At 41.5% G+C, this 21,114-nt stretch overlaps 1 protein-coding gene across 1 annotated transcript in view; it reads right to left on the reverse strand.

Moving 5' to 3' along the window:
• Ask1 (apoptotic signal-regulating kinase 1) overlaps window positions 1-21,114 on the reverse strand; it is a 450,944-nt gene that overhangs the window by 301,436 nt on the left and 128,394 nt on the right. Inside the window, exon 9 of the mRNA XM_080278838.1 lies at window positions 515-674. Within this exon, the coding sequence (XP_080134964.1) occupies window positions 515-674 (160 nt within the window). The remainder of the gene's footprint in view (window positions 1-514; window positions 675-21,114) is intronic.

The following is a 21,114-nucleotide window of genomic DNA, read 5'->3' on the forward strand; positions in this document are numbered from 1 at the left end:
TCTCACAGAGTCTAAATTCGATGTATTAAACCTATAACCATAAAAAACGATGAGCAAAAGTTACAAAAACAGACAAGAATTTTTAAATGTCATTAATCTCCAACTGTTAACAAATACCTTAGTGAATGATACAAGATGAAAATGCAGGTAATACTGTAGTCAGTGTGAAATAAAATTTACTGTATTTATTATGCAATAACATACCACTTACCAGCAACTAATCATGGATTTTTAAAATTAGTTTTCTATTGGGAAAAAAAAAAAAGTAAAACTGCAAAAGAAGGGTAACTTCAGTCTGCAGAGTCTTCAGTCCACTGGGTTCACATTCATATAAACCAAAGGTTACAACAACAACAACACACAAAAGATCAGAATTCCTGTTTTGGAAAAAAAAGACGAACTAACAAGGTTGGTAGTAAAAACTGGATCATGCACTTATTTATAACAGAAAGATAATTGCTACACTTCAGCAAGTAGATTAAAAGTTACTGTTACAAGTAGATTAAAAGCTCACCAGTTCGGTGGTTTAAGCTTGAACATGCATTCAGCAGCCTGAACTGCCTTGGCATAGTCTTCAGCCAAGACACTGATCTCAAAGAAGGTGGCCACATCCCAGTAGTCTTGCAGTGATGACAGTGACCCCTTCTTCCCAATCAGGTTGTTCAGCACCATTCCTGTAAACATATATGTATAAAAACAATAGTGTGTTTGGCATTCTGTTTCATAAGTTACCATCATCATCCATCATCCAATCCTTGTCGCCCCATGAGAAGCATAAAGCCCAGGGCTAGGCAAGTTGGTCCTGACATTTAAGATGACAGTCACCAGCCTCACTCATCTCTGAATGGCACTGCATGAGCAATAAACTCCAACCACCCCTTGGATATAAACCTGCACTGGCTCAATCTGATTGGAGCACCTTCATTACCCACTAAACCGCCAGGTGCCATAATTTTGTTAATGGTTACCACCCAGGGTAGTAAATGGTCACCCGATGTACAGGAAACCATTTGGGATGTCACTCAATGTAGTCACCCATAGGTAGAAGGAAGAGGAAAGAATGAAGGAAAGAAAGGCAGAAGAGGGAGTGTAAAGTCACCCATAGGCAGAAGAATGAGGAAAGAATGAAAGAAAGACAGAAGAGGAAAAAGAGAAAAGGGCAGACACCCAAAGTAGCATTACATCGAGTGTATGGATGGTAAGTGACCCCACTTACCACAAATAAGTTACCATCATCACCAATATCATTACACAGAAACTCAACTTTCTTTCTCTCTCTCTCTCACACACACACACATACACACAAAGGCATACTGAGTACACTTCATTGATAGCGTTTCACTCAGCCAATACATTGTTTAAGTGTGACCTTAAAATCCAGTCAGGTTATACTCAGGAGCTGAAAGAATCAATTCAAATCCCTCAAGACAGCCAGCAGGTTTTCAAAACGGGTACTTAAGGGGTATACAATGTGAAGTTATAAATGAAATTAAAGGTAGGGCAATGAATGGTGAACTCACACTAGTTCAAAAACATTTTCAGAGGCTTCGAAGATCAAATTTGGGGCATTATAAACATCAACCCTTATCACCCATTACAAGAGTCCTTAAAGGCCCAAGGTATGAAACACTGAGCTCTATAACATGGAGAGGCTGTCTCTGCAGCGAGCGTGTGACTTACAGTTGCCATATTGAAACACCCACGCTCGTCACCTCCATCACTGTAATGCAACTGGAACACTGTTCTCAGCTTGCTTTCTCTGTCTCAATGCTGCTTGTATGTATGTATCATAATACAAAAATAAATACATAGAGAGAGGGAGAGAGAGTGAATTATAATTTTTTCCTGCCCAGCTCTATGAATTATATGCGTTACATTTTGTCAAGAGTATGGCTAAAACAATGTCAAAGGTTGCCACAAAGCAGAACATACCTTTCTGCTTTTTTCTTTATGGCCTCCATAACCTAATGTCCGTTTCACTAGGATAGGAAAGATAAAACTGAGGTCAATGGAATAAGCACATATGAAAATAATGTACATTTCACCATCATAAAATATGGTAACCCCTCTATTATCTGGACATCATCATTATCTGGACCCTGTGATTTGGCTGTTTGAAACCATTATTTGTACATTTTTCCATTTGATCCGAACAAAATGCATGTGTCTAGGTGGAGATTATGGCCATGCGAACATTTTCGCCTGCCAGTAGTCCGGTGGCGCCATGCTGTCTGGCTTGGTATTTTACCCAGCATCAGCTAGACTCTTTCAGCTGTTCCTAGTAGATGTATGTGTACACGAGTGTATGTGTGTATATGTGCGTATTTAGGAGTGGGGTAAGATTGTGCATGTGAACTTACAAGCGTGTTTCGTGAGAGAGAGAGAGAGAGGTGAAAGTGAAGGGGAATGTAAAAGTAAAATGAAGGGAAGGTGAAAGTGAAAGTGAGTGAACGTAATAGTGAAGGTAAACGTGAAAGTGAGAAAGTAAAGATGCAAGTGAAGGTGAAATTGAAACTGAAAATGAAAGTGTCAAGGTGATGGTGGGAGTGAAAGCGAGTATGGAAGTGAATATGAAAGTGAATGTGAATGTCAAAGTGGACATGAAAGTAAAGGCAAAAATGAAAGGTAAGGTAAAGATGAAGGTGATGACAAAGATGAAAATATGTGAAGTAATGAAAGTGGAAGCACCCAGTGCAGAGAGAGAGAGACAGACAGACAGACAGACAGACAGACAGACAGAGGGGGGGGGGACATGTTGTACAATGTACTGTGGTGGTCTTCTTTTACAATGACTCAAAGTTCAGTTATGTACAAAGGGGAGCCAGGTGAGAAGTCCATTATGCGGATGAAGCCACTACCTAGATATGCCTTTGGCTCTATTACATCAGATATAATCAAGGGATTACTGTATATAAGCACATTATATAAAAAAAAAATTGTGATTATTTATCAGCTGTTAATGGTACTACCTACACATACCTTATGTACTTGTACATGAATATACAGTACTTCCACATTTATTTCAACCTAGCCAGTTACTAGTGCCAATAGCATCATTTGTGATGGATTTCTTTATGTGATGTATGTTGGGATGGCAACAGTCAAATGTTAGGTAACGTGGCCACCTACTAAAACAACACCCTTGGTGCTGCGACTTATGACATATCACAAGAGAGGGCAGACCTGTCCACTCCATGCTGTCATCTTATCTGCCTGGCTCCCTTGGACAGAGGCCGGGGCAGAAAAGGAATAGACGAGGAGAAGGGGAAGGTGAAGAAAGAAGTGATGAAAAAGGAGGATATGGAGCAGAGGGCGCAGTGGCCATGGAAGGTGAGCATCGCAGGTTGCTGAAAGGCAACGTATAAAACTCTCCGGTGTAAGTATCAAGCAGAGATCAGAACAAAGGTGCAAGAAGCATGGAACCAGGCAGAGAAAGCTAGAAGACAAAGGACAGAGAGAAGCACAGAGGAAGAAGGTGATATATCATGAAAGGTGAAACGAATGAGAGAACAGTGGGAAAAGGAGTAATAACAGATAATGGGAGACAGCACTCAGGGCAAAGAGATACACAAAGAGCCTTGGGGTGCCTGGGGAAATAGTCTGTTACCTATCCTTCGTGAGGCACAAAAACAAGGGCTTAATGTTACTGATCCATTAAAGCAGGTACAGTACTCACAAGGTAGGGTCAAGAGTTAGTCAATTTTCGCACTGATGAATCAGGGGCAAGACATTTTCCCTTGAAGTGTATATAAGCATGCTCATAAGGATGAAGAGTTAAAAGGAACTTGTAACTCATCCTGACCAGACCAAAATAGCTGCATCTAAGGGACACAGCCATTCTGCTGAGGGAGGCAGATGGTATGACCATTGGCTTCAATGTTCTGCAAGTTGAAGTAATTGTAGACTAGGGAGACTTGTGACAGTGTAAGGCAAGGTATACGAGTGCTCTAAGCGTGACATAAAGTGCCAATAGGCTTCTACTCAGAATCCAGCTATATATTTTTTTGTTACATTTCTCCCAGGTCATGAGTTAAATTAAACAGTAGAATTAACTCAGTGACAGATTTTATAGTACATAAGTGAACATAATATACTCAACAAGCAAGTTATTAAGTTATGTAACTGAGTTGCACCTACATCGTACATGAGTTACTAGTAAGTTTAGATCATTTTTGTGTCGAGTTGAAATTCTATGAATTAAGTACTGTATATTTGTCACATTGGTAGTATGGTAACTGCTTTGTAAAACTGGTTTGCAAAAACAGTGCAAATATTATGTATAAAACTGTTAACATTAATCACTAAAGACTGTAAATCTCCCAGCCCCACTACCCCCAAACCACAAAAAGGGTCTGATTTTTCAACTTTCACCAAGGTAAAATTGTTTCTTACAGATTTCAAGAGCTTGAATTTTCACACCTGAAAATGTATACTTCACTCTCACATGACTAATGGTTACCACAATATTGACCGTCAAAGAAGGTAAAAAATAACAATTGTTACCTCTTCCTTATAGAGAGAAAGAAAGAAAAAAAAAAAAATGCATGAAAGTAAATTTTGGTTTTACAGATTTGAAGACCTTGATTTTACACACCAGAAAGTGTGTTGCATACTTAACTCTCGTACGTCTAATGGTTACTGCACAATCAACCATCACAAGTCACTCCTCGCTATGCACGAGAATGGGATATCCTTGAGAAGTAAAGGGGAATAGAAAAAAAAAAAAAAATGCATGAAAGTAAATTTTGGTTTTACAGATTTGAAAACCTTGATTTTACACACCAGAAAGTGTGTTGCATACTTAACTCTCATACGTCTAATGGTTACTGCACAATCAACCATCACAAGTCACTCCTCGCTATGCACGAGAATGGGATATCCTTGAGAAGTAAAGGGGAATAATGAGGTGGAGGGAGTGTGGGGGGACATCAGGAGTGGGGAAAAGGGAGGGAATATGCCTGCCACACACAGCTAACATGGTTTAGAGGGAATATGGGGAGTAGTTTGGGTGGGAGGGGACACAGAGGGCAGGATCTGATGAGGTAGAGAGAGGTGGAGAGATGGGGTGGGGTCAGTCCCTCCCCACACCCGGGAAGGGGGCCAGATCATGCTTCCCACCACCTCAGTTCTTAGTTTCCATTGGCTTGGTACCATTTAAATCATAAAGGAGGCAGGGTTACAACTCTTCAATTTTTTGTAACCTCTCTACAATTGTCAGCCATACGACTTTGCATGCCAAGTTCTGAAACTGACGATCATGGGTCATAGGACTTTAGGGGTTAAAGTAGAAGTTGTCTTTGTGTTTTAGAACCTTAGTGTGTGGAACATTTATTTTTATAGTCCAGGAGGGAATTGGGTCAGAAAGAGATACACAATATCTTGTTGTTCTAACTTTAATGTTACAGATTCTCTCTTGACTTGTCTCCACACTCCCCACTGCTATTGCTTCTCTCTATTAATCACTATTTGATGGCAGTCACCCATTTCTCTCAGCGAGACTGAGTACAGAGTATACCACTGGTTACTGAGGGAGTGTAGGGCACAAGATGTCCCCTAATAATGCAGCAGCACTATGATACCACTTCCTCAATGAAGGTCTAAAACATATGCATGTCTAGACAGTCAAATATTCCCTGTACTGTTTAGTAATACTGTGTGAGATGTGTAACACAAATACAAAAACACCTAGTGGAACTGGCTGATGTTTTAAGAACTTTATTGTTCTTTGGCAAAATTAGAAAGCATTTATCAGTTTCATGACGGATTTTAACTACACTCACTTGCACTGAGAAGGCCTCCCATGTCTCTCTTGTCACAGATGAACTCAACTAACATCTGCCTTTAGATGCTACCGGTGCTTTTTGACAAAGCACAGTGAGTGGCATTCCTATCTCATATCCTTTGACAAAGGCATGAAAGCCTTGGTTTAATCACACTTCTTCTAATGCTGTCCACTAGGACAGGGCCTACAAAAGGTACCAGAGCCAACTGACCCCTGAATCACCTTTTTTTTTATGTTTCTATCTGGAATCATACTAAGTCTGTTCTTCGCTCTGCTAAAAATAATTTCATCCGTACTAAATGCTCTCAACTCTCCAACTCGAAATCTTCCCGCTCCTTCTGGCATCTTGCCAAAAACCTTTCTAACAACTTTACCTCATCATCCTTCCCTCCTCTTTTCTACTCCAATGGATCTGTAGCTATTTCTTCTACTGATAAAGCAGATCTCTTCACTCAGACTCTCTCCTCCAATTCCACCTCAGACGATTCCAGTGCTGTTCCTTAATCACTTCCCCCCTCTGACTTCCCCATGGCTGACATTAAAATTTCTTCAGCTGATGTATTTTCTGCCATCACAGGCCTTAATGCTAACAAGGTATTTGGGCCTGATAGAGTCCCTCCTGTTGTCCTCAAGAACTGTGCTTTTGTGCTTACACCCTGCCTAGGTAAACTCTATCGCCTTTGTCTATCAACTTGTACCTTTCCTTCTTGCTGGAAGTTTGCTCTCATTCAGCCAGTCCCAAAGAAGGGTGATCATTCCCAACCCTCTAATTATTGTCCAATTGCTTTAACACCCTGTATTTCAAAAGTTTTCGAGTCAATTCTTAACAGAAAAATTTTAAAGCATCTTTCCTATCACAACCTTCTTTCTCATCATCCACTGGCGATCTTCTCACTTATCTTTCAGACTCCTGGTCATCCTCCTTTCGGGACTTTGGCAAAAGCTTTGCCATTGCACTTGACACCTCAAAGGCCTTTGATCGAGTCTGGCATAAATCTTTAATTTCCAAACTGCTCTCTTACAGTTTCTATCCTTCTACCTGTGCCTTCATCTATAGCTTCCTTTCTGGTCATTCTATAGCCGCTGTTGTAGACGGCCATCGTTCATCTCCTAGATCTATCAATAGTGATGTTCCTCAGGGCTCTGTCCTATCACCAACTCTCTTCCTTTTATTCATCAATGACCTTCTAAGCTAAACATCGAACCCTATCAACTTGTACGCTGCTGACTCCACCCTTCATCTTTCCATTCGGTTCCCGCAACGTCCATCTCAGCAGTTACTTCAATAAACAAGGGATGAGGGCATGGCACATCTAATGTCTGACTTGGCTCATATCTCTGACTGGGGTGAAAATAATATTGTTGTTTTTAATGCATCAAAGACTCAGTTCTTACACCTATCAACTCGACAAAATCTTCCACAGGTGTACCCACTAATGATTAATAATATTCAGCTTAATCCTGCATCATCCTTGAATATGCTTGGGGTTTCATTCACTCGTGACTTGTCTTGGAAAGATCATATTACATCTCTTGTAAAAACTGCTTCCAAGAGATTAGGTTTGCTAAGCCAACTCGTTCCTTCTTTACCCCTGCACAATTGTTGACTCTATACATGGGTTTTATCCACCCCTGTATGGGGTATAACTCTTATGTGTGGGGAGGCTCCACACATACAGATTTTCTCAATAGGGTGGTGTCAAAAGCTTTTCATCTCATTAATTCTCCTGCTCTTACTGGCTCCCTTCAATCTCTGTCTCTTTGCCGCACTATTGCATCTATATCTCTTTTCTATCGTTACTTCAATGGTCACTGCTCCTCTGAATTATCTGCTTGCATCCCTCCACCTCTACGACAGGCGCGTAGCACCCGTCTAGCAGCAAACTCTCATCCCTTTTCTGTCCAACTCTCTAATGCAGGAGTTAACTTTTACTCCCAGTCCTTCATTTATGCAACAGGTCAACTCTGGAACTGTCTCCCTCTGTCTGTATTTCCTGCTGGCTATGATCTCAAGTCTTTCAAAAGCAGTGTGTCCAGGCATCTCGAAATGATCGAATCTTGAATTTGACTCTCTGTTGTATTTTGTTTATCTTTTGGAGAGAACAGTTCGCAGGCCCGTGGCCACTGGTTCCTTCTTCCTACCATAAAAGACCTCTACCCTTTACGTTTCTGTCGCACTCTGTCTGAAGATGTAATATACGAAAGTACTCACTCTCACTCCTTTCATTTCTTCATTTCTCCTGTAGTTATTTTGCATGCATATATACTGTACAGGTGTATATATATATATATATATATATATATATACACATATATATCATCATCATCATCATCCAGATCTCGTTTCCCACCCAAGGGCAGGGTGAGGAGTAGCAATGTCCAGACAGCACAAACTTGCCCAATCCAAATAGGCCAAACTTACATTCACTCATCATTCAAGCCCCCGGAATCCTGGCTCTACCGGATACGCCATAAAACATTCACCAAATTCTGCAGCTTCACACAAACATATCCGACTGAGTCAATCCGGATGCTGTCATGCTCACAAGGGGTGCCAAAATCCCTGATCATGCATTTCTCCTCACAACATTCAGCCAGCCAACTCGATCTCTTGTCAGTTCCCTAGCCTCACCGACATCCAAACCTCTCTTCCTTAAACACTCATCCACCATATCTCTCCACCTTCTCCTTGGCCTACCTCACCTCCTCCCTCCTTCAAGTTCGCTCAGGTATACCTTTTTCACCACTCTATTGTTATCCATTCTTTCCACATGACCATACCATCTCAGGACACTCTCTTCGATTCTGGTGTCCACCGACTTCTTCACTCCACATCTTTCACGAATCACACTATTTCGTATCCTATCCACCCACTGTACTCCACACACATTCCTCAGCAGTCCCATCTCCACTACTCTTACTCCTGATTTTTTATTTTCATGCCACACCATAGTCTCACACCCATATGTGAGAGTTGGCACTAACACTCCCTCATGTAAGCCTCATGCAGCTGCAACACTCAAGCCTCTGTTTTTTATCAAGGCCTTCATTGCACCGGCTACTTTTCTTCCCTGTGTCACTCTCAACTTGTTTTGCACATTTTCCTCTCTTTTCTATCAGTGTATCCAAGTATTTGAACTCTCTCACCAATTCCAGTCACTCTCCATTCACTGTGACATCACACTGGGAGTCCCCTTCTCTCTCAATAACCATCATTTTACTCTTCTCTCTCTCCATTACTCAAGTTTTCATTTCTCTCATCACCCCATCCATATATACATTGAACAACAATGGGGACATAACACAACCGTGTCACACGCCCACACTGATCGTGAACCATTCACTCAGATGCCCATTAACCCTGACACATGCTTCACTACCATCATAAAAGCTCTTGACAGCACCTAGCAGCTTGCCATCTACACCATACATGCACAATACTTTCCACAATCCCTCTCTGTCTACTTTGTCATATGCTTTTTCCAGATCCATGAATGCCATAAACACCTTATGGTCCTTCCCACAAGCCTTCTCTGTTATCTGTCTCACTGCAAATACTTGATCCACACATCATCTGCCACTCCTAAAGCCACCCTTTTCATCACTCACTAGAGCTTCTGATATCACTCTTACTTTCTCTATAATGGTTCTTCCATATACCTTCCCTACCACACTCAATAAACTTATGCCATGATAATTCTTGCACTCACTTTGCTCACCTTTATTTTTGTACAGGGGTACAATCACAGCCTTTTTCCACTCTGCACACACAGCTTCACTCATCCATGCCTTCTTGCATATCTCCAACAAGCACTTCATTCCATTCTCTCCACTACACTTAAGCATCTCTGCGTACACCTCATCAACCCCAGCTGCTTTCCTCTGCGTACACCTCATCAACCCCAGCTGCTTTCCTCTGCGTACACCTCATCAACCCCAGCTGCTTTCCTCTGCGTACACCTCATCAACCCCAGCTGGTTTCCCATTTTTCAGCCATTTCACAGCACTCTTCACCTGTGCGAGTGTCACATCTCCTGGCACTGCATTCCTTCTCTGTACACCCCCAAAACCAATCATATTTACAGCCACTCTGCTCTCTGTATTCCCATTCATCAGACTTTCAAAATATTCTTTCCATCTGGTCCTTACTTCATCTCCATGGGTTAGTAACCTACAACCTGCATCCTTCACACTATCACATTTCTTTCCATTTTCACTTCTACATTTCCAAACCTCTTTCCAGAATAACTTTCTATTTTCAGAGTAGTTCGCATTCATTTTTCTTCCCAGATCATCATTTACCTCCTCCTTTTTCCTCTTCACTAGTCTCTTTATGTGCTTCTTGCTCTCGATATACTCAGTTCCTATTTCAACTGAACCCCTATCCTGTAACCATTTTAGCCACTTCTTCCTCTTTTCCTCCACTGCTCTCTTAACCTCCTCATCCCACCATGACGTACCCTTCTCTTTTGTTGATACTCTTGCCACACCACACACGTCTTTAGCATTCCTAACCAAGCAATCCCCATATACATTCAACAGGCTGTCCAGAACCAATTCATTCCAGTTCACTAAATCCAACTCGTCCTCTACTTTGGTCCTGTAATCATCTGCCACTTCTCTGATTCTCAGCTTCTCAACTTTCAGTCTTTCACCCTGACTGCTCTTCTCACTCTTGATCCACCTCACTCCTCTCAGTTTGATCTTGCATACCACAATCATATGATCTGACAGACCTCCACATCGTCTTCTCACAGCCCTCGTATCAGCAACCATTCCCATCATCGACCTCTCTACAAGCATGTAATCAATCAGGCTTCTTTCAACACGATCCCCGTTTCCTCTATACCATGGATATTTATGTGCATCATTGTGTTTGGAATACGAATTACAAATGCACAACCTCCTCTCCTGACACAAATCCTTAAGTCAATTGCCATTATCATTTTCTCCTGGTATTTCATAACAACCCATTATGTCATCCTCTGGACCAGTGCCTACTCTTCCATTCATAGTCCCCATCACAATCACTTTATAGCTCCAGGGCATTTCTCCCACTACTTCACCTAGCTCATCCCAAAACCTGTCTTTCTCTCTCTCACTCCTGTCCTCACACGGTGCATATACTACAATCACTGCTACTTTCACCTTCTCAAACATGAACTTGACTTACACCTCAAGCTGACACATTTGTAGTCTCTCATTCCACTCTTTCCACACCTCATTCATCAACAATGCAACTCCTTCCTTACATCTTCTTCTCCCATTCATGCCCGATCTTACACATTTCACACCCTCCCACTCCTCCACTTTGCACCCTTTCCCCTTCGTTTCACACAATGCCATCACAGCATATCTCGCACTCTTGAACACATTCACCACTTCCACCCTCTTCCTCTCCTCATTCACACCTCTCACATTCCACATGGCCACATGAGTCTGCCCATTTGGTTGGGGCCCTGGGCAGGTGTTGGGCCCTCCGAAGCTCTCTGAAACGACTGCCGTGATTAAATGATTTTGGATAGGGGAATCTGGGAGACACTTAACCCTGCCAGAAACCCCAGTTATATGGTTACCACCCAGCGTAGTAAATGGTTTCCTGGGTACAGGAAATCATTTGGCTTGTCACTCAGTGTAGAGCTCATATGGCATCACTCTACACTGAGTGAGTGGATATATGATTTCCTGTAAACCAGGAAATCATTTACACTGCTGTGTGGTAACCTTATAATCAACCAACACATTCCCTACGTGACAACACGTGGGTTGGTGGAGGGTTAGTCCTCCTCCATGGAAAACAACTAACTAAAAATACAAACAAGACGCCTCTGACCTGAACTGACCAACAGGTGACAACTAAGGACCGAACAAAGGACATGGTATGGATTGCGATAGGGAATGTAAGGGGTAAGAATGAAGAAGTGACAGAGATAGGATTGTACAGGTGCTTGAGGGGGAGAAAGTGGACGTATGTGGAATAACTGAGATAACTGAGACTAAATGGAGAGGTGAGAGAGTGAGAGTATGAATGGGGTATATGTGTGGGAGTAGGTGAGAATGAGAGGGCAAAAGAAGGAGTTCAGTATGTACTGTTGTGTGCAGGAGATGGAAGAATATACAAGAGTATGGATCATTTGTTTCAAGGACTGTGTGGGTAAGACTGAAAGTACGACTACAATGTGTGTGTGTGTGTGTGTGTGTGTATTTACCTATTTGTATTTACCAATTTGTAGTATACAGGAATTGAGCAATGCTCGTGTTGTCCTGTCTCCATATCCACATTTATCAAGTCTACCTTTACACACATGAATGTTTTTCTCATGCACCACCTCTTTGTCTAAGTCGTTCCAAATATTTAAGTATTTACCTAATATACCTAATTGTGATATACATGGAATGTACTATGCTCGTGGGTTTCCGTCACTGTTTCTCAATAAGTCGAATTTAGCTTTAAACTCGTTTAAGTTTTTAGACTGGACGATCTCTTTGTCCAGGCTATTCCGTAAGTCTATACTTCTGTAAGGAAAGCTATATTTCTTGATATCCTTCAAGCAGCTTGACTTTTTCAATTTCATTCCATGTCCTCTTGTGTGTGTGTGTGTGTTCTTACCTAATTGTATCTTTACAGGAATGAGTCAAGCTCGTACTGTCCCGTGTCTTAAACCATATTTATCGTACATATCCTTAAATTTGTGAATTGTTTGGGCACACACTATTTCATTCGGTAGTGCATTCCATTGATCAATTGCTCTGTTTGGGAAACTGAATTTCCTTACGTCTTTATCACCTCTCTTCTTGTGCAATTTTTTGCAGTGTCCTCTTGCTGATGCTTCTCCATATGTTAAGTAATCATTTATGTCTATTTTCTCCTTTCCTGATATGCATTTATATAGCATTATCATGTCACCTCTTTTCCTTCTCTCCTGTAGTGTTGGTAGATTCAGTTTATTTAGTCTTTCTTTGTAGCTTAGGTCCCTTAAGCTTGGTATCCATCTTGTAGCGGCCCTTTGATCTTTTTCAATCTTGTCTATGTGCTTTTTGAGATGAGGACTCCAGACTACTGATGCATATTCCAGGGTTGGTCTAATAAATGATGTTATTATCCTTCTTAGCATGTCTTCATTTATGTATGTGAATGCTATTCTCATATTTGCAACCAGTGTATACATGTTCCGTACCTTCTCGCTGATGTGGTCAGCCGGAGATAGTCTGTTATTGATAATCACACCTAGGTCTTTCTCTCTTTCTGATGTGTATAGGGTTTTATTTCCTAACTTATAATCCCAATCAGGTCTTTTTCCACTTTTACCAAACTTGATTACATGACACTTGTCCACATTGAATTCCATTTGCCATGTACTACTCCATTCATGAAGTTTATTTAATTCTTCTTGTAGCTCTTTACAAGAGTCTGTGTTAGTAATTCTCCTTTGTATTTTTGCATCATCTGCAAACATATTCAGATAGCTCTCATTTCCAGTGTTACTGTATATATCATTTATATACACTAAAAACATGATTGGTGCCAGCACTGAACCCTGTGGTACTCCACTAGTCACTTCTTTCCATGATGAGTAGTTTCCTCTTAGTACTGTTCTCATTTCTCTTTTTATGAGAAAGTCTTGCATCCAACAAAACAGTTTGCCTCGAATTCCTCCTTGATGGTACAGTTTCCATAAAAGTCTTTGGTGAGGTACTGTGTCAAAAGCTTTCTTGAAATCTAAATAGATGCTGTTCACCCATCCTTCCCTTTCCTGGATTGTGTTTGTTACTCTGTCACAGTAGCTCAACAGATTAGTAACACATGATTTTCCTTTTCTGAAACCAAACTGTCTTTCTGTTATCATACTGTGTCCTTCTAGATGATTTACCCAAGCTTTTCTAATAAGTTTTTCTAATACCTTGCTTACAACACTGGTCAGTGATACTGGTTGGTAGCTGAGTGGATTTTGTCTATTTCCTTTCTTGAATAAGGGGACAATATTTGCTTTTTTCCAAATATCAGGTAGTTTACCTTGACTCAAGGATTTCTTGAAAATTAAAAATAATGGTTTGCATAACTCCTTTGCACATTCTCGTAATACCCAACATGAAATTTCATCAGGACCACTTGCTTTTCCTCTGTCTAATCTACTTAACTCCTCCTATATTACTTTTTCTGCTATTTGTATATCTGGTAGTATGTGTGGACATGCGTGTTCCACATGGTCCCTCTCAAAATTTTTTTCTTCTGTAAAAACTAATTGGAAATTCTTATTTTGTGCTTCACAAATATCTTTCTCTTGTGTATAAGTGATTCCCTCGTCCGTAATGGATTGTATTATATCTTTTACTTTAGTTTTGCTTCTGATATAGCTGTAAAACAGCTTTGGTTGATCACTACTTTTATTTATTATATCCTCCTCAAACTGTTTTTGGGCTTCCCTCCTTATTCTTGTATAGTCGTTTCTTGCCTGTTTGTAATTATTATACGCCCTTTCACTATTGTGTCTTCTGTATCTATTCCACAACAAATCTCTTCTTTCTTTTGATTTTTTACATTCTGTATTGAACCATTTCTGTATTTTCTTATCTGCTTCTTTGTGCTGTGGGATGTACTTCTGGACTCCTATTTCATAAAATTCACAAAATTTTTTATATACAGCATTAAAATCTTGTCCTCTAAGCTCATTTTCCCAATCAACTTCTAAGAAATACTTCTTTAGGTCTTGATAATTTCCCTTTTTATAGTTTAGGCTCTTTTTGTAACTATCATTGCTGTTTACTATGTCATATGCTATCCTGAAGTTATAATTTAGTACTGCATGATCACTTTTGCCGAGTGGAGGGTGATATATTAAACTGTCAATATCATTTTCTTGCCTTGTAAATATTAGATCTAGCACTGAAGGTACATCAAGTCCTCTTTTTCTGGTGGTTTCCCTCACATGTTGCGTTAAGAAAAACTCTTGTACGAGATCCAGGAGCTTTTGGTCCCAACAGCTTTCTTGTGTGTGTGTGTGTGTGTGTGTGTGTGTGTGTGTGTGTGTGTGTGTGTGTGTGTGTGTGTGTGTGTGTGTGTGTGTGTGTGTGTGTGTGTGTGTGTGTGTGTGTGTGTGTGTGTGTGTGTGTGTGTGTGTGTGTGTGTGTGTGTGTGTGTGTGTGTGCAAGTAGAGTAAAAGAAGAGTACTGGATAAAGGTGAAAGTGTGCATGGAAGAGTCTGAAAGGAATGAGAGAGTGTTTTTGGAGATATGAATGGAAAAGTAAGTAATGTGAAGGTGGATGGAGTAGCTGGTGAGTGTGGTGTGCCAGCAGAAGTGGATGAGAAAGGGAGTGCTCTAGCGGACACTTGTGCCGGGAGGGGGTTGGCAATAGCCAATACCCTCTTTAGATACAAAATGATCCACAGGTTTATGCGGCGAGTGATGAGAAAGGTGGGTGGTGAAATGAACGAACAGAAGGCATGACTGATTATGTGTGCGTGGATGACAGAATGAGAAGGTGTATTGGATGCAAGAGCATACAAAGGTTGGGAGATTGGGGGAGTGGGCTTTCTGACCACCATGTGGTGGTGGTGGTGAAGGTCAAGGTTCATATGCATTGGAGGAATAGAAGGAGGGAAGGACAGGAAGAAGTAACCCATACAAAGACAGTAGAAAGGCTGCAAGAGGATGGAAAAAGGCAGAATATAAGAGAGAAGTGGTGGAGCATCTGAGTAAATATGATTTGTAGCAGATGGGGGAGGTGGAAGGGGTGTGAAAGATATTCACAGATGTAATCTGTGCAGCATGTGAGGTGGTGTATGAGGTCAAGACAAAATGAAAGGTGGTGCATGGAACAGCATGGTGAAATGATGAGGTGAGACAAGCTGTGGCACAAATGAAGAATGCATATAGTGGGTGGATGGGAAGCAGAGGCGTGGAGGAAGTTGAGAGATGAAAGAGAGAGTTATATGTAGAGAGGAAGTCGGGGGTGAAAAGATTAGTACGAGTGTGTAAGATGAGAGTGGATGAAGAATTTGGAAGGAATTTGTGTGTAAAATGGAGGGAAAGTAAGAAAATTTTCTGGAAAAAGGTACAGAAAGTAAGACAGGGTGATAAAGAAGTTCGTTGGGGAGTGAAAGATAAAATGGCATATTGCTTGTGGAGAAGGGAGAAAAAGGGAGCAGATGGAGAGAACATTCTCAGGAACTGTTAAACATCACACATGAAAGTCTATCTGTCTATCTATCTACTGCCAGACGCCTCAATCCCGTTTGGGGTGGCCACAAACAAATCGCCTCCAAGTCGCCCTGTCCCCCGCCATTTCACTGCCCTGCTCCCAACTCACACCCCCCTCTCTCATATACCTCTCCACCCCATCCCTCCATCTTATCCTCGGCCTCCCCCTCCCTCTTCCCCCCTCCACCTCACTCACATACACTCTCTTCGTCAGTCTTTCACCCTCCATCCTCTCCACATGGCCAAACCACCTCAGTGTATTCCTCATAACGCTTCCTATCACATCCACATCCACACCACATGAAAGTGATGTAAAGATAAGTGACTGCGGAATGGCTGGGAGAAGGAGGGTGGCAAGAAGAGAGGAAGAAATCAGTAGGATGGAAGTGGTGGATGCAATGAAGAAAATTAAAATGGGGAAACTCCCAGGAATAGATGGAGTGTGTAAAGTTCCAGGAATAGATGGAGTGTGTAAAGTTCCAGGAATAGATGGGGTGTGTGGTGAAAGGCTGAAGCATGAGGGAGAGATAGCTGCAGAATGGATATAGAAAATGTGCAGAGTGGCCTGGGGGTAAGGTAGAGTCCCAGTGGATTGAAGTCAGGCATAATTATTCCCCTGTACAAAGGAAAATGAGAAAAAGAAGGGTGTGGTAAACTTAGGGGCATTTGTCTTCTTAGTGTAACAGGAAAAATGTATGGTAAGATACTTACTGACAGAGTTAGGGAAATAACAGAGGAATTAGTTGGTGAAGAACAGGAAGTTTTTAGGACAGGAAGAGGTTGCGTAGATCAGATATTCATTCTTAGATCTTTACTGGAAAAGTTTCTAGAGAAGGGAAAGAAGTTGTATAAAGTCTTCATGGATTTGGAGAAAGCATATGACAGGGTGGATACACATGGAATGTGGAAAATAATAAGAATACTGCATATGGAGTAAATGGGAAGTTGCTGAATGTTGGGAAGAGTATGTATAAGGAGGCTACGACAGCAGTGCACGTGGATGGTGAATTGGGTGAATTTTTCTATCTGAATGTTGGACTAAAACAGGGATGTGTCATGTCTCCATGGTTGTTCAATCCGTACATGGATGCGGTTATAAAAGAAATACAAGGCAGGGCAGTGGATGTTGATGCAACCCTAATGAGTAAGGGTAGCAATTGGAAATTACCTGTACTGTTGTTTGCAGATGATAATGTATTGTTAAGTGAAGACCAAGGGGAATTGCAAGGCTTGGTGATTAAGTTTGGAAGTGTGTGTAAGAAATGGAATCTAAAGGTGAATGTAGGGAAGAGTAAAGTGATGGTCTTCAAGAGAAATGAAGTCACTGGACGTACACTGAGGTTGGATGATGAAGAAATGGGAAATGTGAGTGCATTTAAGTACAGTACCTAGGTATTGTGATGACTGGGGATGGAATTTTAGAGGGTGAAGTGCTTGAAAGAGTACAACAAGGAAGAAAGACTGCTGGTTCTTTGAAAGCAGTGATAAGAAATAGGGAAGTAAGCATGGAAGTACAAGTCACTGGATGACAGTATAGTGATACCAACTCTAGTGTGGAAGTGAAACTTGGAACTTGTTAGAAGAACAAAAGTCTGGAGTGAGAGCAGTGGAAATGAGTTATCTGAGCAGAGCATGAGGAGTTATGTGGAGAGACAGACTGGCAAAGGAGAAAGTGAAGAAGCATTGTGGTGTGGATGTGGATGTGACAGAATGCATTAGGAGAAATACACTGAGGTGGTTGGCCATGTACAGAGCATGGAGAGTGAGAGACTAATGAGGAGAGTGTATGTGAGTGAGGTGGAGGGGGAGGGAGGGAGGAGGAGGACAAGGAAGAGATGGAGGGATGGAGTGGAAAGGTATATGAGAGAGGGATGTGTGAGCTGGGTGCAGAGCAGTGAAATGGTGGGGGACCAGGTGACATGGAGACGATATATTTTTGTGGTCACCCCTTGCGGGATTAAGGCATCTGGCAATAGATAAACAGACAGATAGATAGTGATATTAAAGCACTGAGCTCTATAACTATAGTACAAGTACAACTCTCTCATCTTTGAACATCTATTTTTTGGGGGAATTTTTCTTAAATGTCGGGACCAACTGCACAGCTCCGGGCTCCTACGCTCCTCATGGGGCAATGTAGGATTGGATGATGGATGGATGGATGGATTTTTTTTATGCTGCACAAATGCAAACTAATACTGTATTGTGCTTTTCAGTAACAGAGTTGGCAGCAAGACATATTTCTTAAGATGTGAAATGTACAGTAATGCCCTCTCTCTCTGATGAATTCCTGTGCCCTTTTCTGCATCCATAAGCTACATAGTGGACCATAGCACAAAAATTTTCCGAGCTCATCGGCTGATTTCAAAGGGCACGGGTGTCAAGCGGGGTGTTTCAACATGGCTGCCACTACACCAGTGCCACCCAGGCAAAGAGCCAACAAACTATGTGGCACAACCCCTGAGACAGCCCCTCCATATTATCCACCTCAGTGGTATGAAAGGATCCCAGATTAGAACATCATAGTTCACAAGGTTTAAGCTGAAGGAGACCACCCTATATACATAGTAGAATTACAAAATAGAAATACCTCCAGCCAACTGTTGAATTCCAAGCCACAGTGCATAGCTTTCTCCAGTTTTAGTTCTACCACTGTACTACCGAGGTGTTACACGTATCGTCCGATTTTTTATTAGTTATATTCCTGTATGTACTCTAGTATGCTCTAGCTGGATTTTTTTTTTTCCACCGTTTAATATTTTTTCATCAAAATTAAATACACTAATTAATATTATTAGTGATAACTGGTGGAGACCATCATCCACTCACCTGATGTAGTGCTGCTTACTTCTTCCTTCGCCTTTTTCATTTGTGTGTGTGTGTGTGTGTGTGTGTGTGTGTGTGTGTGTGTGCCCTCCTCTCTTCCTATGTCTCCCATCTTTCCTGTCCTTTCTGATTACTCTTCTTTCTTTTTCAGGTGGCTTTACATTGACCAACAAGCCTAATCATTTCCCATAAGCCAGGAAACCATTTACAATGCTGGGTGGTAACCATTTAACTAACTCATATATGTTCCCTACATGTGCCCCTCCCCATAATACAACTAACTCAAGACAAACAGCCACCCCTGACAGAATTATGACACCTGGCTACAGATAGAGATAGAATTAATATTAACTTCCATTTACTCTATGCACTTTTTTTATTTGGCAAATCACTCTCACATACGAAAAACTGCAAGTTAAGGCAACATTCTGGGGTACCAAGAACACTTAGCCAGCAGTATTGGTCTAAGAACTATCACTTCTTCAACTATGTATGCAAATTACATTATGTCCTACATTACCTCAAGTCCAAAATAACTAAAAGTAACACAAATGGTTGGTGATGTGACTGTCCATTCTCTTACCTTCATACAATATGTCTAAAATCTCACATTTTCATTTAAGTGCAAACTGATGAACTTTCAGTTACAGAACTTCAGTCCACCTCTTGAAGCTTACCTTCATACAATATAAAGTGGAATCTCCTAAATCGCAGCTTTATGAGACTGAGCACACGCCACAATTTGAGAATTCCGCAAGTTAGAAGTAACTAATTTTATGGAGAAAATTACTTTTGGGTCTGTCATCTACGAAAAGCTGCCCCCCTTACCCCCAAACCTACATCAAACTGGTCACCAGTGAACACTGACAAACTGGAACAGAAATATGAAAGCACACATAACAGGAATGAATAATTTTGTAAGATTCTTACCTGACTCTGACTGATGACAATGCTTGAATAGATAGGGGAGAGGGGAGAGATTATGAGGTTTGAGGCAGACTACGGCCTCTCAGAACGAGGCAAGTGTGCTAATGCCTCATGCTGCCACCTCTGTGTTGCTTCCTCCTCATCATCCTCCCTCAGGAACTCCTCAAAGTCCAATGTGGAGGCAACGGAAACGGTGTTGTCGTCAACCTCGGCTGCCTCTGTGTCGTCATAAGAACTGGCAATTCACTGATCTTAATTCTTTACCAAACAGGTGCGGCCTTTCCATATTTTCTATTGACATGAGTCTTTCACAGACTACTTATTATTCCCGCAATACCACAGCGACCGGGCATTTTTATAATTTACCTCTGAAAGCTATAAACAAGGATTTAGACTGCGTGATACGCTGACACATCCAATCAGTGGTGGTTAGTGAACAATGAAGTCAGTAGGTGAGATCGTCCTCGTTGACTCCGTGGGCAACTTAGGCCTTCTTCTCACCACTGTCAACCCTCCTTATTTATCCATCCATCATCCAATCCTACGTTGCCGCATGAGAAGCGTAGGAGCTCGGTGCTAGGCAAGATGGTCCTGACATTTAAGATGAGAGTGACCAGCCTCACTCATCCCTGTGTGGCATTATGTGAGCAATAAACCCCAACCACCCCTTGGATATAGACCTTCACTGGCTCAACCCAACTGGAGCGCCTTAATTACCCACTAAATCACCAGGCACCATAATTTGGTTATATGGTAACCACCCAGCACAGTATATGGTTTCCTGGAGTACAGGAAACCATTTAGCTTGTCACTCAGTGTAGAGTCACCAATAGGCTGAAGGAAGAGGAAAGAATGAAGGAAGTAAAGATAGAAGAGGTTACATTTAACTTTTGGGTGTAAGTTAATGTTGACTTCTTCACCTTCCTCAAAGAAGTTGTAGACTTAGGAGGGTTATGTTCGGCCATGGTAACACTAGGCAGGCAGAGGAAACATGGTGGAGGGGGGTATTCCTCTCATAAACCAAACTGAAACCACATGCTAACATTGGATAGGAGACAGTGCACCGAGCTGGGCGCCAGGGCATCACGAATTTGTGTTCTTCACATTTGGTGTGAGAAGGAAGTGCCGTGGTTGGCTTATTAGTAAGTGATATGCTTGAACATGACTGGTTTAGTGATTGCTATGCCTGACCACAATTGGCTTATGCCTGGATGGACACGTGGGCTTGAGGTAATGGTGGCGCATATTACATGAGGCATCAAAAAGCGTCACTTTTGAGGCTGCATTCTTGAACTTCGTGTAATTTCCGCAAGTTATTGATACTGTAAACTGTTGCATAATGTTGCCATGTTTTATGAATCTGCTATTTATGATCACGC

This window comes from Coenobita brevimanus, chromosome 75 (genome assembly GCF_032717465.1).
Source record: "Coenobita brevimanus isolate Jiangsu-jjx chromosome 75, ASM3271746v2, whole genome shotgun sequence".
Taxonomy (NCBI): domain Eukaryota; kingdom Metazoa; phylum Arthropoda; class Malacostraca; order Decapoda; family Coenobitidae; genus Coenobita; species Coenobita brevimanus.